General features: G+C 39.6%; 1 protein-coding gene across 1 annotated transcript in view; it reads left to right on the forward strand.

Annotated features, from left to right (window-relative positions):
• Positions 1–610: 610 nt before the first annotated feature.
• SPAST (spastin) overlaps positions 611–19,448 on the forward strand; it is a 78,864-nt gene continuing 60,026 nt past the window's right edge. Inside the window, 2 exon segments of the mRNA XM_045079278.1 lie at positions 611–1,289; positions 18,359–18,445. Coding sequence (XP_044935213.1) covers positions 875–1,289; positions 18,359–18,445 — 502 coding nt within the window. The 5' untranslated portion in view covers positions 611–874.

The following is a 19,448-nucleotide window of genomic DNA, read 5'->3' on the forward strand; positions in this document are numbered from 1 at the left end:
TTAATTTTTTCTTTCCATTTATTCTTTTTAATACAAAATACGATCACATCACACTGGTCTGTAATATCCTATTTTCACCTAACAAATAATCATGGACACCCTTCTTTATCAGTACATAAAAATCCACCTCATTCTTTTTAAATGTTCCACAGAATTACATATGGGTATTCCATAATTCATTTAATTCTTTTCCTGTTGATGGACATTGAGATTGTTTTCATGGTACCCATTACTTTTGAGATGGAAGTCAGATCAATCATCCCTTGCCGGAGACTAGCAGAAAATGCTGAAAGAAATATAAGGGCGATAGCACTGCGAGATAGTAGCCCTGCGAACCCGTCGAGCGAGCCCAAACCGCAGCTGTCCCCACGGTAAATTGATGACTGAGGTTTTCAGTTTAAGCAACTCTCCCGGGATAGCGTAGTCTGTAGAGCGACGGATCCCCGAGGGTGACGTAGCTGAATTGCACCTTGGGAACTGTAGTTCCACACGGAAGAGCCCGAGGGGCGGGAGCTGCACACGCGCACTAGGAGCTCAGGGCAACAAAGACGGCGGCTTGCGCGCGCGCGCTGGAGAAAGACATGGGCAGGCGTGCGCGTGCGCGGCCACAGCTCGGAGCTACCAGGAGGCTGAGAGGACACAGAGCGGGAGGGGCAGGAACCACCGACCGCTGGAGGAGGAAAGGGGTTGTGCTCCTGGCCGAGCGAAGAGAAAGGGGCGGGGCCGGCGAGCAGCGCGTGGAGGTGCCGAGCTCTCGGAACGGCGGACGCGCGGGCGTCTGCGGCCCTCGCTGTCCCAGTGGCCGCCGCCGTGGCTTGGTCGCCGTCGGTCTGCGGGAGGCGGGTTATGGCGGCGGCGGCAGTGGGAGCTGTGAATGAATTCTCCGGGTGGACGAGGGAAGAAGAAAGGCTCCGGCGGCTGCAGCAGCCCGGTGCCTCCCAGGCCTCCGCCCCCCTGCCTGGCCCCCGCCCGTCCCGCCCCCAGACCGGCCCCCCCTCCGGAGTCGCTGCATAAGCGAAACCTGTACTACTTCTCCTACCCGCTGTTCGTAGGCTTCGCGCTGCTGCGTTTGGTCGCCTTCCACCTGGGGCTCCTCTTCGTGTGGCTCTGCCAGCGCTTCTCCCGCGCCCTCATGGCTGCCAAGAGGAGCTCCCGGGCCGCGCCGGCGCCGGCCTCGGCCTCGCCCCCGGCGCCAGTGCCGGGCGGGGAGGCCGAGAGCGTCCGAGCCTTCCACAAACAGGCCTTCGAGTACATCTCCATTGCCCTGCGCATCGATGAGGACGAGAAAGGTAAGTGCGAGGCTGGAGGGAGGGGGCGGCGGCGCCGGGAAGAAAGCGGACGGGTCGCCCAGGGAGGGCAACACCTGCGGTCCCTTTCCTTCGGGAGCGGGCGGCGCAACCCCGGAATTGATCCTCTCCCCCCGCCCACCCCGGGCGGCTTCACCGCAGTCAGACTCATCCTCTCCGATTCTCAGTGAGACCTCTCCCCTTTCAGGCACCCTGGCTGTCGACTTTGTTTCAGACACCAGCCTTCCCCTGCACTTCTGCATGAACCAAGTCCCTATGAGACAGCCAGTCGTGCTATTGACAGTGACAGTTGTTCTAGAATGACCACACGGATTCTTTCTTGCACTGTAAACAATGTGTGCCTTCCTCCGAGCCAGGTTTCCAAAAGGTTTCGGTATCGGAGAAGCTGTGTCTTGTTATAGGCTTTTAATGAAAGCAGAGTTCTGTAGTGTCAAAAAAAAAAAAAAATGGTGACTTAATTTTGAAAGGAACAGCTGCATATGATTATAGCTGACTTGGCATTTTTTTAAAGTTTCGTGACATTTTATCCATATAACGACTTCTAAGTATTTTTTTATAAAGTTCTATTTTAACATGAAACTTTTGTCCTTGTTAGATTTTATTTCATCTAAATCAGTATTCCAAGGTAGCCTCTAAGTTTCTCAATATAACTTGAAACAGATTTGTATTTCTTTTATTTTTTAAGATTATTTATTTCTGAATGAAGGCAAGAATACTGTATCCTTCAGATTTCTGAAACTAACGTGTTTAAGTCGTGCAGTGCACCAACCGCTGTACTGTTAGCTTTGTATGTGTTCTTTACTTAATCCTCACAATTACCTTGTGAGGTGAAAATACTGTTAGTATCAGCGTGTTGCAGATGAAGGAACGGAGGCTCAAAAGATTAAAGCAGGTCATTCCAAACCTATGCTAATTCCTAATGAACACTTTTTTATGGAAGATGAGAACTGAAGTTAGGAGTTTTGCAACATTTTGAAAATCCCTCCTTTCATGCCTGCCTCCAATATGCAAAGATCTTTTTCCTGTAACTACCAAAGAACATTTTTGTATCACTTCACTTAGGTACTCACTTGCACTGTCATTTATCCAAAAGACAACAACATTCAGCAGGTCATTTGTAGACTCTCACTACTGTCAACTACAGAAACTGTTCTAGAATTTAGTTTTGTTGAAACCTGTTTCCTTTGTGGAACCCAGGAGTGAGATGTATTTTTTTTTTTTAAGATTTTATTTATTTATTTGACAGGCAGAGATTACAAGTAGGCTGAGAGGCAGGCAGAGAGAGAGGGGAAGCAGGCTCCCCGCTGAGCAGAGAGCCCGATGTGGGGCTCGATCCCAGGACCCTGGGATCATGACCCGAGCCGAAGGCAGAGGCCTCAACCCACTGAGCCACCCAGGCGCCCCAGGAGTGAGAAGTATTAAGGAAGAAGCAGGTGTTCATGGTTTTGATAGTAAGGACAGTGGAGTTTAAGAGTTCGAGAAAGGGGGCATCCGGCTCTCTCAGTCGGTGGAACATGCAGCTCTTGATCTTGGGGTTGTGAGTTCAAGCCTCACGTTGGCTGTGGAGATTACTTTAAAAAAATCTGGGCGCCTGGGTGGCTCAGTGGGTTGGGCCGCTGCCTTCGGCTCGGGTCATGATCTCGGGGTCCTGGGATCGAGTCCCGCGTCGGGCTCTCTGCTCGGCGGGGAGCCTGCTTCCCTCTCTCTCTCTGCCTGCCTCTCCATCTACTTGTGATTTCTCTCTGTCAAATGGATAAATAAAATCTTTAAAAAAAAAAAAAAATCTATAGAAGAGAGCTCTAGGAAAGAGTTCTGTTTAAGAAAAAAGAATACCATGTGTTTGTGGAAGGAAGTTTTTGTTAAATGTTTCATTCTGTACCATCTCTTGGAACATTGAAGGATCCTTGGTGAGGATGAATAAGGGTACCATCATCCCTTCCTGGAGAAGCACTGTTTGATTGCACGATCCAATTACAGTAGGGTCCCCAGAAGTTTACTAATCTAGGTCAAAAGATGTTTTAGAATAGGGGGAATACGTTTAAGGGTAGATTCATTGTAGTATTTAGGAAGAGAACACCAGAAAACACAAGGAAATTTTTTTTTAACACTGGGTGATGACAGCTGGGAGGTAAGATAAGAGGACAAGGATAACCTAGGTATTAAAAAAAAAAAAAAAGACCCGAGGCTCTTAGATTTAAAGAGCAATCAGTTCATTAAGTAGGGATAAGTGACAAGTAGAAATCAGACCTTTGGTTTCAAACTTATGCCTTGTCTTATAGAGTATTAGATACATGACTACACCTATTATATTTAAATCTTCTAAAATATTTTAAAAGTATATTTTCAGCAATGCATAGGTTGCATACTCAACTCTCCACTGTTAATGTTTCTGTTCAAAGTTTTTTGCTTTATTTGTACTTTAGTTTTTTTGGTTTTTTTAAAAGATTTTTATTTATTTGACATAGAGAGCGAGAGAGGGAATACAGCAGGGGGAGATGGGGAAGCAGGCCTCCTGCTGAGTGATGCAGGGTTCCATCCCAGGACGCTGGGACCATGACCTGAGCCAAAGGCAGACGCTTAACGACTGAACCACCCAGGTGCCCCAATACTTTAGTTTCTGAAGTAGACTTTAGAATAAACTATGATAACTTTTTAGTTTGTGTTATACAGCTGATGTATTATGTGCTGAAACTAATTAGTTCAAACTGAAACAAATTAGTTAAATATTCATTTTTCCTTAAAAAATGAATTAAAGCTAAATTTTTATTGTCATAGTTCTTTTCTCATAATTTTCCCTTAGAATATTCAAACTTTTTATACTTTAGCCTTAATCTAGTAGTTGCAAGAATTTACGTTTACAGTCTGCTTATCTCTCAACCACCCTTGACAGTGTAAAATAAGAGAATTTTATTCTCCTTTCTCACTGTGTCAAAATAGATATGAACGGATAGAAATGAATTGTCTTTAAAGCAGTCTTCAAACGTTTCTTAACTTTGTGGTAAACCGTCAAGGGACTAGTAATGTCATGCACTGCCATTCCCTTAGTAACCTGACTTAGCTTCTAACTATGTTGAAAGCCACTTTATTTCATCAGGTAACATGGGCTATTTCAGACTATTGTGGTGTTAATTAATTGAAACATTTGATGCCTTGAAATAATAAAGGCCAAATTAAATCTCATTTCAATAAAGTAGTGTATAAATATGGTTTATAAGGTGACTGTTTATTTTGTATTTTATTCTTATGGCATAGTCAGCTTTGACACTGAATTTTCAAAAAGGCCTAAATTTGTCTGAAACCAAACTATTTAAAATAGAGAAGAATAACACAGTAAATTTAATTACCTAATGTAAGGATATTTGAGTTCTGTTCATTAAAAAAAGCATTTATTGGATACCAGTTAATTTGCACAGTTCTGTGCATTCTAGATGCTACTTAAGAAAACTCACTTCCTCTCCAGTAAGATGTAAGACAGCATCTGCTCTTTGATCATTAAAATGTGTGTGTGTGTGTTTAAAAAAAAATGTGTGTGTGTTTTCATGCATATTATGTGTCTCATTTTTTTTAGGGAGTTAAATATTTTTTTGGATATATAATTGTTGAACATCCTTGGAAAACTGATAACCTTTTATATCCATTATCTATATGGAGAAACTGAAATTTAAAGAGTGAACTCACATTAGCAGAACCAGGAACAGAGTTTAGGTGAACAGAAAATTATGCCCCTCATTATACTTTCTGCTTTAAACAGGTTTTCTGTTTTGTAATCCTAGTACTGGGCCCCTTGGAATACTTGGGGGAAAAGAGGAGGTTGTCATAGTGGGTCTTTGGATTAACCAGAACATGATCTAACATGTTTGGCATGGCTCCTGCAAGTAGACAAGCCTAAGATCTCCTGGGTAATAGAGTGGTGCAGGTTTTCTGGGTGTGGTTTGATTACCTGGAGTATGTAGAACTTGACAGTAAGGGCCCAGTGTGTTGTATGAAAGAGAGTCGGTTTCTCAGGATATTGTAGGAATGAAGAACCTGGGATCAAGGACAGAAATGGTCTAAATAGAATCTCTTATATTTATTCCTAGTCAGCTCATATTTAAAACATTAGGCTTTTAAAATGTTGTCATACAAATTTGTATTCCTATGTAACAACCTTGCACTATTTAACCTTGCACACACAAAATACCTTTCCTAACTATATTTTCAGAGTGTTGATAGAGAATAGGGATCAGAAATGTCAGATTTAGTGTACTTTCTTTTACCCCTAAAAACTGCTAGTCACTATTTTGAAAGGATTGATTTCAGACAATTTTCTTGGGCCTAATGATTCTTCTTTAAAGTTTCCATGATTACAACAAAGAAAGAATTATTCGGGTGGATGGATATTTATATAATATTACTCTTTTCCAAAAGAATAGCATTACCTTTTATTAAATACACGATATACATTTCCCATTTCTATTCAAGAATATTTAATGGCATTTGCACTAAAGAGACAAAAAGGCAGCCACTGTTAGGAACTTGGTCCCTTTCTCTGGTTTTTTAAAATTGCAATTTATATTTTTCCTAATGTAGAATACAGTTAAACCCTATAAAGCTCACCTGGTAACTAGATTCCTAAGAGTATTGTTAGTCATCCTAAGAACAGTTAAGGAGTAGACAGGCAGTAAATGGATATTAAATTATTGAAAAAAGGATCTTCCCTAACCCTTCCTGCTTCTTTTTCACTATCGTATTCCCCATGTTCCACCCAATGGTAGTTGGCTTTTTGACATCTGGCAAAGTATAGATTTTCTGTTTCTCTACTACTTTTCGTCTTTTTTGACCTGTAATACTCCTTGACCTATATAATACCAGTGGAGGTATTAATGAGCTAAGGTAGCCTTTTTTTTTTCTCCTTGTGAATTAACTACCCACACTAGACATCCTATAGAATGAAACTTTGAGCACACTCAAATCTCAGCAGTTGTTCATTTGGTAAATGAGGAAAGAAAAATAATAAAATCTATGATTATCCTAGAGACTATGTTTTACAGCTATGAAGGTATAGCATAGAAATGTTAAACTTATTCACGTGTCTTTGCTCCTCTTTGCAATTATTTATGCTATAGTAGAAAAGGAGAGAATTAACTGTTCTTTTTTACTTTTTAAGATTTTATTTATTTATTTGACAGACAGAGAGATCACAAGTAGGCAGCGAGGCAGGCAGAGAAAGGAGGAAGCAGGCTCTTTGCTGAGCAGAGAGCCCAGTGCAGGGGAATTCGGGGCTCAATCCTGGGACCCTGGGACCAGGACCTGAGCTGAAGGCAGAGACTTTAACCCACTGAGCCACCCAAGCGCCCCTTAACTGTTGTTCTTAAGTGGGCTTTGTCAGTGTCTTTCAGTCAACCATCAGTAGAACCCCTGTGGCTGAACAAGTGGGATTATATTATAGAAGCGGGGAGAACACACATGGTGGGAACCATGGCATCTCAGGAAAGGGAGCTAGAAATAACTTACGGGATTTGGGCTTATATCAGGTGATTTTGAGGAGGATTTTTTTTTTCTTTTTTTTTTTCAAAGATTTCATTTATTTATTTGACAGAGAGAAATCACAAGTAGATGGAGAGGCAGGCAGAGAGAGAGAGGGAAGCAGGCTCTCTGCTGAGCAGAGAGCCCGATGCGGGACTCGATCCCAGGACTCTGAGATCATGACCTGAGCCGAAGGCAGCGGCTTAACCCACTGAGCCACCCAGGCGCCCCTATGGTGATTTTGAGGAGGATTTAAGGAAGCAGGATTTTGTTCTTCTGCATTGGATGCTGTCAGGAAGAGGGGTATTCTATGATTAAGTATCTTGAATATGATCTAGAAAGCGGGAAGGCCAGAAGGAGGCTAAAGCTGTAGCTGGTTGAAAAGCACTCATTAGCCTGAAGAGGAAGATGCTTGGTATTTCATGGCTTGGACAATATTCATGTTTTTCTGTATTTAGACATGATTATGGAGTGGTCATGTTTTGTCTTCATCCATTACAATCACAAAGTGACCTTATCTGATGTTGATGTTCTATGAAATTGTTTATGATCAACAGAGCACCAGATCTGGCAGTAATGCCAGTTCAGCTCCTAGTTACACCAAGGCCTGCCTGATAGTACCAGGCCAGCTCTTGGATGTCAGGGCCTGCTTTTCTCTTTCTCAGCTTCGAGGACCTAATTTTATCCTTTTAAAATTGTAGTGCCTAGTATTCAAAATGACATTTGAGTTCTGACTATTCAAGATCTTGGCGAAGTTACTGCACTGAGTCAGTGTTTGTAAATACTTAGTGCCTGCATAGAGTAGGTCCTCAGAAAACAGGACTGCTGTTATTCAACAATCCTTTTAAGATTATAGCCCCTGTGAGTTATTGTTATTGTTAAACCTTGATACCTTGTTTCTGTTACGTTTTTTAGGATATAGCAGCCACATAAATGACATTTGAGGAAGAAGGGGAATTACCTAAAGAGTGATATAAAAATGTTTGCTAATTGTGACCCTCAGTTCAGAAAAAAACAGATGGAAGTTCCCCCCCCCAGCTCACTTAGTATCCTAACCTTTTATTTTATTTTATTTATTTTAAAATATTTTATTTATTTATAAATAAAGATTTTTGTTCATTTGACAGAGAGAGAGACAGCGAAAGAGGGAACACAAGCAGGGGGAGTGAGAGAGGGAGAAGCAGGCTTCCTGCTGAGCATGGAGCCCGATGTGGGCTCGATCCCAGGACCCTGAGATCATGACCTGAGCTGAAGGCAATTGCTTAATTGACGGAGCCACCCGGGCGCCCTAACCTTTTATTTTAAAAGAGATAAAACTAATCATTTTGTACTCATATGTGAATATAATGTAAGCGTCTCAGAGAATTTGGAAAATAAAGAAAATGCGTAGAAAAAAATTAAAGTTACCTACTACCCATAGTAAATACAAAAGACTTCAAAGAAGATGAATTAATTGACATTCTTAAGGTTTAAAGAAAATGTCCAAAGCTGAGATGATTTCTTTCCATGGGATTCAGAACCTTGCCAATTAAATGGGAACGTTTTTACTTCAGAGATAAACCTTGAAGTTGGAAAGTGAATGCAAGTATGACCTTTTTGCTGAATTAAAACACAGTAGAAAGTATCCTTTCTGTAGTAGTGAACTATGAGAAGAGTAATCTGGGGGCTCTTCACTGATGCTTCATGATCCTGTGACTTATTACAGTTTAGCACACAATGAAATCTGTTGTAGGATTTTTTTTTTTTTTTAAGATTTTATTTATTTGAGAGAGAGAGAACCAACGTGAGTAGGGAGTCCGGCAGAGGGAGAGGAAGAAGCAGATTCTCCCTGAGCAGGGAGCCCAGTCCCAGGACCTCTGGATCGTGACCTTAGCCAAAGGCAGACACTTAACACACTTAGCCACCCAGACTCCCCTACTGTAGGATTTTTTTAAAGATACCTCTTATTCTGCTAATTGTGACCCTTGTAAGTTCCTAAAAGAAAATTGTGTAGGAAAATTGGTATATTTGTTGCGTGTTTTTTGTAGGCAGATACTAGAGGAGTAAATAAGTAGAAGCAGTGGCTTTACATAACTTAAATGAGCAACAATCACAAACACACACTGTGCATGCAGTTCCGAAGTAGAAGGATTTAAGTTAGCCAACAGATGTACCAATTATAATAAATATTGTAAAAGTAATATTGATGTGCTGCTTTTTTTTTTTTTAAGATTTTATTTATTTATTTGACAGAGAGAGGAAGGGAAGCAGGCTCCCTGCTGAGCAGAGAGCCCGATGCGGGGCTCGATTCCAGGACTCTGAGACCATGACCTGAGCCGAAGGCAGAGGCTTAACGCACTGAGCCACCCAGGCGCCCCGATGTGCTGCTTTATTTTTTAAAGTATTGTCACATATCCTGTTTCACTTGATTTTTGCCACAACTCAGGGTTAGGTGAAAGAAATGTCATCTTGTTTTTAAGTCTGCAGAGTAAAACCCAGTGAGATTAACTGACTTTCCCAAAGTCATATAGCTATTAGAGGATATTCAAGGGCTTAAGTCCCCATACTGTAATATCATGAACATACATCCTCTCTCTCTCCATCCCAAACTACTCTTATTTTGTCCCTTCTTGTGGCAGTGTGGGTACTACTACTACTATCTGAATGAAAAGATACAGTATATAATTCATAACTTAATCTACTGTGCTTACCTCTATCTAAAGATGGGTATCATTACTATTTCTGTATGCTAGCATATGCTCAAAAATTAAAATAATGGGGGCCCCTGTTGACTCAGTTGGTTAACCATCTAACTCTTGGTTTTGGCTCAGGTCATGATCTTGGCGTGGTAGGATTGATCCATGTGTCCAGCTCTGTAGCTCTGTGCTTGGTGTGCAGTCTGCTTGAGATTCTCCCCACTTTGTGCATGGGTGTGCTCCCCTCTCCCCCAATGATTAAATCTTCTAAAAAAATTAAAATAATGAACAAATACACATATAGAAAGTGAAAATCCTCTGTAATCTTATCCTTAGGGAGGTGATTACCTAGTAAGTTATCTGACCTCATGTATTTATATAAACATAAATATTTATTCATTTGTGGGAAAAAATGTTATATACAGACTGATCCATAACCTTTTCCTTAATGTATTGGGACTCTTTCCATTTCAGTATACTTTATCAGGGTGCCTGGGTGGCTCAGTCACTAAGCATCTTCCTTTGGCTCAGGTCATGATCCCAGGGTCTCAGATCGGGCTCCCTGCCCAGCTGGAAGCCTGCTTCTCCCTCTTTGGCTTTCCCTACTTGTGTTCCGTCTCTCGCTGTCTCTCTGTCAAATAAAATCTTCTGAGAAAAATATATACTTTACCTTCCCCTTCTATTTCTTTAGCTTTTAAGTAAACTTTGATTAAATTATACATAAAGTGCACAATTACTGTAGTGCTTAGTGAATTTTCAAAGTAAACATAGCAGTTTGAAACCCTACCAGGTCAAGAAATAAGAGTATTCCTCCAGAAGCTTGCCTTTGTGATGTTCTCTTCCATTTACTACCTTTCTCCATTCTTTGCAAATATACCTACAATTCGAATTCTAACACTATAGATTAATTTTACCTGATCTTGAGCTTTATAAATGAAATCACATGGTAAGTGTTCTTTTGTGTGTGGTTTCTTTTGCTTAATATATGCTGGTCAAAAAAATTAACCAGACTGTAAACAACATACGTTGAAGAGGATGTAGAGAAAGGGGAACCCTTTTACACTGGTGGTAGGAATACAAGTTGGTGCAGCCACTTTGGAAAACAGTGTGGAGATTCCTTAAGAAATTAAAAATAGAGCTTCCCTATGACCCTGCAATTGCACTGCTAGGTATTTACCCCAAAGATACTGATGTAGTGAAAAGAAGGGCCATCTTTACCCCAATGTTCATAGCAGCAATGGCCACAGTCGCCAAACTGTGGAAAGAGCCAAGATGCCCTTCAACGGACAAATGGATAAAGAAGATATGGTCCATATATACAATGAAGTATTATGCCTCCATCAGAAAGGATGAATACCCAACTTTTGTATCAACATGGGACTGGAAGAGACTATGCTGAGTGAAATAAGTCAAGCAGAGAGAGTCAATTATCATATGGTGTCGCTTACTTGTGGAGCATAAGGAATAACATGGAGGACATAGGGAAATGGGAGAGGAGAAGGAGGTTGGAGGAAGTCAGATGGGAAGATGAGCCATGAGAGACTGTGGACTCTGAGAAACAAACTGAAGGTTTTGAAGGGGAAGAGGGTAGGGAGTTGGGTGAGCCTGGTGGTGGGTATTGTGGAGGGCATGTATTGCATGGAGCACTGGGTGTAGTGCATAAACAATGAATGCTGGAACACTGAAAAGAAATAAAATGGAAAAAATATATATGCTGCTCAGGTTTATTCTGTGCTGTTGCACGTGGCATTAGTTTGTTCATTTTCATTGCTGTATACCAAGGGCCACACAGTCCTTAGAACAGGCCAGTTAGAAAATGTATTTTCATTTTTTAAGGCATAGATAATCTAAACTTTGCTGTTTTAGTCATTTTAAGTGTACAATTCAGTGGCATTAAGTCCATTCCCAATGTTGTGCAACCATCAATACTGTACATTTCTAGAACCTTTTATCATTCCAAACAGAAACTCTGTACCCATTAAACAATAACTCTCCACTCATCTCCCTTTCTCCTTCTCTCTTTCCTTGGTAATTTCTGTTCTGCTTTCTGTACCAATGAATTTTCCTATTTCAGGTACCTTATCTAAATGGAATCATTCAGTATTCTTTTGTATCTAACTTGTCTCACTTAGCATAGTGTTTTCAAGGTTCATCACCCTTGCATTGTATATCAGATTTCATTTGTTTTTAAGGCTGAATAATACTCCATTATATGTATTTACTACATTTTGTTTAATCATTTGTCTGTTGATGGACTTTGGGTTTTGCCATCTATTGTGAACTGTGCTGCTGTTAACAGTAATATATGGCTATCTGTTTGCTCCCCTGCTCTCAGTACTTTTGAGTATCTACCTAGGAGTAGAATTGCTAGATCATATGGTAACTCCCTGTTTAATTTTTTGAGGGACTGAGAAGTATTTCCACATCACTTGTACCATTTGTACATTCCTGCTGCCAGTGCACAAGGTTTTCCAATTTTTCTACATTTGTTAGTTTCAGGGTTTTTTAAATAATAGTCTTCCTAATGGATGTGAAGCACTGCCTTATCATGGTTTTGATTTGCATTTCTGTAATGATTTGCGGTGGTGAATGTTTTTTCACTTACTTATTGGTCATTTCTGTGTCTTTGAAAAATGCCTAAGTCCTTTGTCACTTTTTGTGTTGGGTTTGGTTTTTTTATTGAGGCATTTAGCAAATATTTTAAGCTCTCTGTCACAATATTTTAAGATCTCTGAACATTCAAAACTCTCATATAGTAGGCGTGATCTAGTAAGTTTTTTATTAACATATAATGTATTATTTGCTTTAGGAGTCACAGGTCCGTGAATCAGTCTTAAACAATTCACAGCCACCATAGCACATACCCTCCCCAATGTCCATCACGCAGCCACCCTTTCCCTTCCCCATTACCCCCAGCAACCCTCGATTTGTTGCTTGAGATTAAGAGTCTCTTATGGTTTGTCTCCCTCCCGATCCCATCTTGTTTCATTTTTTCCCCTCCCTGCCCACCACGACACCCCACCCTGCCTCTCAAATTCTTCATATCAATAATCATATGATAACTGTCTTTTCTCTGATTGACTTATTTTGCTCAGCATAATACCCTCTAGTTCCATCCACGTCATGGCAAATGGCAAGATTTTTGAGGGTTTCTTGATGACTGCATACTATTCCATTGTGTATATATATCACATCTTTATTCATCTGTTGAGGGACATATAAGTTCTTTTCATAGTTTGGATATTGTGGACATTGCTGCTATAAACATTCAGATGCACGTGCCCCTTCAGATCACTACATTTGCATCTTTAGGGTAAATACCCAGTAGTGAGATTGCTGGGTTGTAGAGCAGCTCTATTTTCACCTTTTTGAGGAACCTCCATGCTCTTATCCAGAGTGGCTGCACCAGCTTGCATTCCCAGTAATGGGTAGGAGGGTTCTCCTTTCTCCAATTTTTTTTTTTAAGAGTTTTTTGTTTTTTTTATTTTAGAGCAGATGCATGAGCGGGGAGCGGGGGATCAGAGGGGGAAGAAGAGGAAGTTGGAAAGAATGCCAGGCAGACTCAGTGCTGAGCGCAGAGCCCGACACAGGGTTCAGTCTCAGGACCCTGAGATCATGACCTGAGCTAAAATCAGGAGTTGGATGCTTAACTGACTGAGGTGCACCCCCTGTCAAGGTGCGCCCCCCGCCAAGTTAAGTTTTATGTACAAAAACAGATGGCTGACAATATTTGACCTTTGGGCCATTGTTTGCCTTAGATTATGTAGTCCACTAAATTATTAGCTAATAATTTCAAGTGTAACAGTGAATGTAAATTTCTGCCACCCCAATCTTCTTTTTATTTGATATAGTCTGGTTGGTTGAGTTTGACTGTTAGTAGGGGCTATAGAGGGAAGAGAAATGTGTATGGGAAACTAAGAACTGTAAAGTATCTTGAGGGCCTTTTATGTCTTGGAGACCTTTGGAAGATTTGATTTTTCTGCCATAGTTTAGTCAAAAGGGTGATCAATGGACAGTAGGGGCTATAATTTCCCTTACCTTAAGGTAAGTGATTTGAATATGATTTCCAGCCCTTGTGCAAGCTGGCCTAGTTCTTAATTCTTTAGTTAATTAAGATTCCCAATCCAAATCCTGGAATCTTTGCCACTACTTCTCTTGGGCATGCCCTGGAATTCACATTTGGTCAGCTAAGTTCTGTGAGTCTGCTGAAAGCTCTGCTTAGTATCTTGGCTACTTTTGCCTTCAGAATCGACAGTTTGCTTTAAATAGAAAAGTGCCCCAAATGCCAGCCCACCTCTGTTGGCTTTTTTTCCTTTCCATATTTTGGTAATTTTTGAAAATAGCATCCTAATGAATGTGACATAGTTCCTTTCCAAATTTGGGTAATTTTCAATATTTCAAAAATTCTTTGATCCCTTCAAACAGATGTTGTTGTTGTTTTTTTAATATTTTATTTATTTATTTGACAGAGAGATCACAAGCAGGCTCCACTCTGAGCAGAGAGCCCGATATGGGGCTCGATCCCAGGACGCTGGGATCATGACCTGAGCCCAAGGCAGAGGCTTAACCCACTGAGCCACCCAGGCGCCTCTCAAACAGATGTTTTAAAAAGAATTTTCTGCCTTTTGTCTCGTAGTCTAATTTTACTCTTATAATGAAAATTGTAGTTCTGGTGTTATATTCCAAGCCATAGTGAAAATCCTTATACATAAATGTTGGGAGTATTGCACTTTTGAAGAGTCAGATTTATTGAGGTATATTTTACATACAGTGAAATTTAACCTTTTTACGAGTTTGTAGTTCAGTGAGTTTGGCAAACAGTTGGGTAACTATGACAACAACTGATACACTGAATGTTTTATCACCCCAAAAGCTCCTTTGTGCTCCCTTGTAATCAGTCCCCTTGCCTTCCCATTAGCTCCTGGCAGTCACTGATCTGATCTGTCCCTATAGTGTTGTCTTCACTGAGTTTTGTGTAAATAGAATCATACAGTATGTGTAGCCTTTTGTGTCTTGCTTCTTTCATTTATAATGTTTTTGAGATTACCCATGTTCCTGCATTTACCAGTAGTTTGTTCCTTTTTATCGTGAGTAATATTCTGTGTATGGATGTACCACAGTTTGTTAATCCCTTCACTAAATGATGGATATCTGGGTTGTTTCCAGTTTTTAGCTGTTAGGAATAAAGCACCGTAAACATTCATATACTGGTCTTTTATGTTTTCATTTCTTTGGGTAAATACATAGAAGAAGGGATTGCTTTGTCATATGGGAAATATATGTTAATTTCATAAGCAGCTACCAAACTCTTTCCCAATGTGGCTATACAGTTTTGTATTTACACTTGGAAACATATGTGAGGTGTATTTATATTTTGTCTTATAATTTTAGGTGCTTTAAAAAATTGTTAGTGTAGGGGCGCCTCGGTGACTCAGTGGCTTAAAGCCTCTGCCTTCGGCTCAGGTCATGATCTCAGGGTCCTGGGATTGAGCCCCGCATCCGTGCTCTCTGCTTGGCAGGGATCCTGCTTCCCTTCCTGTCTCTCTGCCTGCCTCTCTGCCTACTTGTGATCTCTGTCTGTCAAAAAAATAAATAAAATCTTTAAAAACAATTTTTTTAGTATAGTTGATATCTTATTTTTCAATTTTAAATTAAGTACTTAGTGATATCTTGTGATTTTAATTTGTCGTTCCCTAACAACAAATGATGTTGAACATCTTTTCTTATACTTATTTGCCATTTGTCTCTCTTTGATAAAGTATACATTATCCAGTCTTTTGCCCACTGTTTTTTAATGGATTATTTGCTTTTTTTAAATCATTGTATTGTAAGAGTTCTTTATATATTTTGGTTACATGTCCTTTATTAGACATATTGTTTTTGAGATATTTCCTTCCAGTCAGTCTGTGGCTTGTGTTTTCATTATCTAACTCTGTCTTTTGAAGAGCAGGAACTTTTAATTTTAATGAAGTCTAGTTTATCAGTTATATCCTTTTAAGGTTTGTGATTTTTATGTTGTGAATCTCTGCCTAAGCCAAGATCGTGAAGAATTTTGTCTTATTTTCTTCTATAAGTTATATAGTTTTAGGTTTTATATTTAGGTGTGTGATCCACTTCAAATTTTTTCTGTGTTGAAGTTTTTGTTTTTATTTGGATATGGACGGTCATCATTCTAGCATCATTTGCATGGAGCCCAACTTGGGGCCCAGTCCCAGAACACTGGGATCATGACCTGAGCTGAAGGCAGGTGCTTAATGACAAAGCCACCAAGGCATGCCTTGGCAATGATTTTAGCATTGTTTTTTTTTTTAAAGGCTATTCTTTCTTCAAGGAAATACCTTGTCATCTTTGTCAAAGTCAATCAGTGTTACATGTGTGGGTCTATTTCTGGATTTTCTCTTCTGTTCTACTGACCTATATGTCTGTCCTTTCGCCAGCAGTTTTGTACTTACAAGTCTTGTGAGAATTACTTAGGCATTTTCTATCATCATACTGATTTGTGAGATTCAACTGATGTAGCAAGTCAACGACCTCCTATCAAAGAATGTTAGGTAATTGAGTCATTATTAAGCATGCGACTTTATTTATTTATTTATTTTTAGAATGAGTAGTGTGCGTGCATGTGTGCATACACATGCTCACACACGAGCAGAATGGGGAGAATCAGAGGGAGAGGGTAAGAGAGAATCTTAAGTAGGCTCCATTCTCAGCCCAGAACCCAGTATGGGGCTCAATCTTATTACCCCAAGATCATGACTTGAGCGGAAATTAATAAGAGTCAGATGCTTAACCCACAGAGCCATCCAGGTGCCCCATGTAATCAGTCATTTAATTTGCCTACAGTAATATACTAAAACTCCTTAAAACATTGGTTTGGATGTTGCCAGTAAGAACTGTCATACTCTGCTATTAGGAGTGGAAGTTGATACAAGCACCCTCAAAAAGTAATTTGTTCATTTCTAGTGAATGGAAATGAACTATGGCTTATTAACTCTACCTCTTAAACATATACCCTAGAAAATTTGGCACATGTACATAAGACGACAGGTATAAGCATGTTCATTGCAGCATTATTTGAAATACTGAGAAACTGGAAACAACCTAAATATATTTTAATAGAAAAATAGTTGAATAAATTGTAGGATGATAAAGGATACGACATGAAAGTAAAAGTGAATGAACTAGATCTCTATATACCAACATAGATCTCAAAAGCAATATAAAATTTTAAAATGAAACTATGCAAATATAATAGGAACGATAGAAAAACAGGTACTAGAAAGATATTCACTGAATGTATTGTAGTGGCTTCGAGAAAGGAGAGGAGCATTGGAATGGGAAGCACAAAAAAGGAACTTTTGTATCTGTTAGATTGTAATTTATTTAAAAGAAAAAAATTTTGAAGAGTTTATTTGAGAGAGGGCATGCACAAGCAGGGGGAGCTGGAGAGGGAGGAGAAGTAGACACCCCCCCACACCCCGAGCAAGGAGCCCAATGCAGGGCTCGATCCCAGGACCCAGGATCATGACCTGAGCTGAAGGCAGATGCTTGTTTGCTTTCTTTCTTTACTTATTTATTTTAAATTTAATTTTATTTTTTCAGTGTTCCAAGATTCATTGTTTATGCACCACACCCAGGGCTCCATGCAATACGTGCCCTCCTTAATACCCACCACCAGGCTCACCCATCTCCCCACCCCCTTCCCCTCCAAAACCTTCAGTTTGTTTCTCAGAATCCACAGTCTCTCATGGTTCATCTTCCCCTCCAATTTACCCCAATTCACTTTTCCTTTCCATCCCCTAATGTCCTCTGTGGTACTTCTCATGCTCCACAAGTAAGTGAAACTATATGTTAATTGACTTTCTCTACTTATTTCACTGAGCATTATCTCCTCCAATCCTATCCATGCTGATACAAAATTTGGCTATTCATCCTTTCTGATGGCTGTGTAATATTCCATTGTATATATGGATGAAGGCAATGCTTAACGAACTGAACGACCCAGGTGTCTTAAAAAAAAAAAAAAAAAGGAGAGCGCTATCTTACACACATTTTTTTTTTAAAGATTTTTATTTATTTATTTGACAGACAGAGATCACAAGTAGGCAGAGAGGCAGGCAGAGAGAGAGAGGAGGAAGCAGGCTCCCTGCTGAGCAGAGAGCCCAATTCGGGCCTCCATCCCAGGACCCTGAGATCATGACCTGAGCCGAAGGCAGAGGCTTTAACCCACTGAGCCACCCAGGCGCCCTCTTACACACATTTTGATTTGCTGTATTTTTAGATCCTTTAAAAGTTGTAAACCAGTCATTTGTTTCAAAGAAAATGGATGTGTTACTAAATGTGACTCTAAATGCCACATTCGTAATCTCATGTATCGGTTCTTAAGATGCAATCATTTGTTAAATAAAAACTCACTCCAGAAAGGAGGCACCCAACAATGAACAAATTACATCAGATTTCAGTACAATCGGGTTAAACAGTGTTTTTTTCTCATTATTGAAATCATGTTTGTATATTCTAATAGTATGTATTTTAAAGACCATTTATTTAAAATAAATTCTTCCTAATTAAAATTTCTTTCCATAGTACAGTATTTCACTGGTTAAAAGCATCAGTGCCATGAGATGGCAAAATAAAGGATTCACAGCCCTAAAATTCTGAGAAACACTGAAGTCTATACCTCTCTCTCAGAAATTCACATGTACATTAGGATGCTAGAGGTACTAAGAAGTTGTATAGTGGTATTTCTCAGATTTACTTGATCACAACCCACTTTTTCATGTATCAATAACAGTAAGATCTGGGAAATGTTTAGTATATTCTAATATATAATGTCTAGTATATATACAAATAATTATTTCTATTTTAAAGCAGGACAAAAGGAGCAAGCTGTGGAATGGTATAAGAAAGGTATTGAAGAACTAGAGAAAGGAATAGCTGTCATAGTTACAGGACAAGGTAAGATTGTATTTACATTTGTTTCGTAGCCATCCCGAATTATATTTACATGTTTGCCCTAATTTCAGATACACCTATCTTACTAAAAGTATTTGACAGATTTTGAAATGTTATTATTGACATTTATAGATTTACAGTTAATGCTTTATTACCTGTGCTAAATTTGAAATTATAACCAGCTATGCTTAAACTTGATTACCAGGTAGCAGTCAGATAAAAACCAATATATTATTTCTGTTGTCCTTGAACCCACTGTTGGTGATGTTTTAGCCTCATTTTTAGCTCTCTTTTGAAACCTGGTCCTTCCCTCATTGTTGAGGAAGGGAAGGAGTGTTTAATCATACTCCCTTTTGTGTTTGTGGGTAATGCTTGACTGCAAGTTAGAATATGAGCTATAAATGTCTTGCTTTGATTCACCTTGGCTTTTTAAAATCAAAGAGGTTATTTGTCATCTTTGCTTTCTTATCACCTAAAATTAAAAATTAGAGTCTAATAATATTTTTAAATATATAGGTAACATTTATTGCACACCATGCTATGTGCCCAAGCATCATTGTCTGGGTTTCATGTCTTTTATCTTTTTTAATCTTCACCACAACCCCACACTCTGAGACTGCTGCTGTTATCCTAACTTTTCACATAAATAACCTTAAGTACAAAGAAATACGGTAACTTGCCTACAGTCTCATAGCTAGTAAGTGGTAGGTCAAGTCAGGATTTGAGCCCAAGCAATCTGATTTCAGAGCCTGAATTTTTAAATATGATGCTGTGACTATTATGTAGTATGTGGGTACCACTATTAAAGTATTTCACTTTATCACAACTAAAATAGATTCAAAAGAGAAAGTTGTATAGACTGAGAATCTTACCACTATGGATCCGTCCACTCAGTGGATGTTTGTTGTCTGGTTGGCTGACTCTACTACTTGTATCTGCTAATCTCTAGTATTTACTATGTATCTAATATTGGCCAGGTTTTTTTTTTCTCTCCCCTTTTTATTTT

Source organism: Mustela putorius, unplaced genomic scaffold (genome assembly GCF_011764305.1).
Source record: "Mustela putorius furo isolate JIRA1106 unplaced genomic scaffold, ASM1176430v1.1 tig00000281_pilon_pilon_pilon, whole genome shotgun sequence".
Lineage (NCBI taxonomy): Eukaryota > Metazoa > Chordata > Mammalia > Carnivora > Mustelidae > Mustela > Mustela putorius.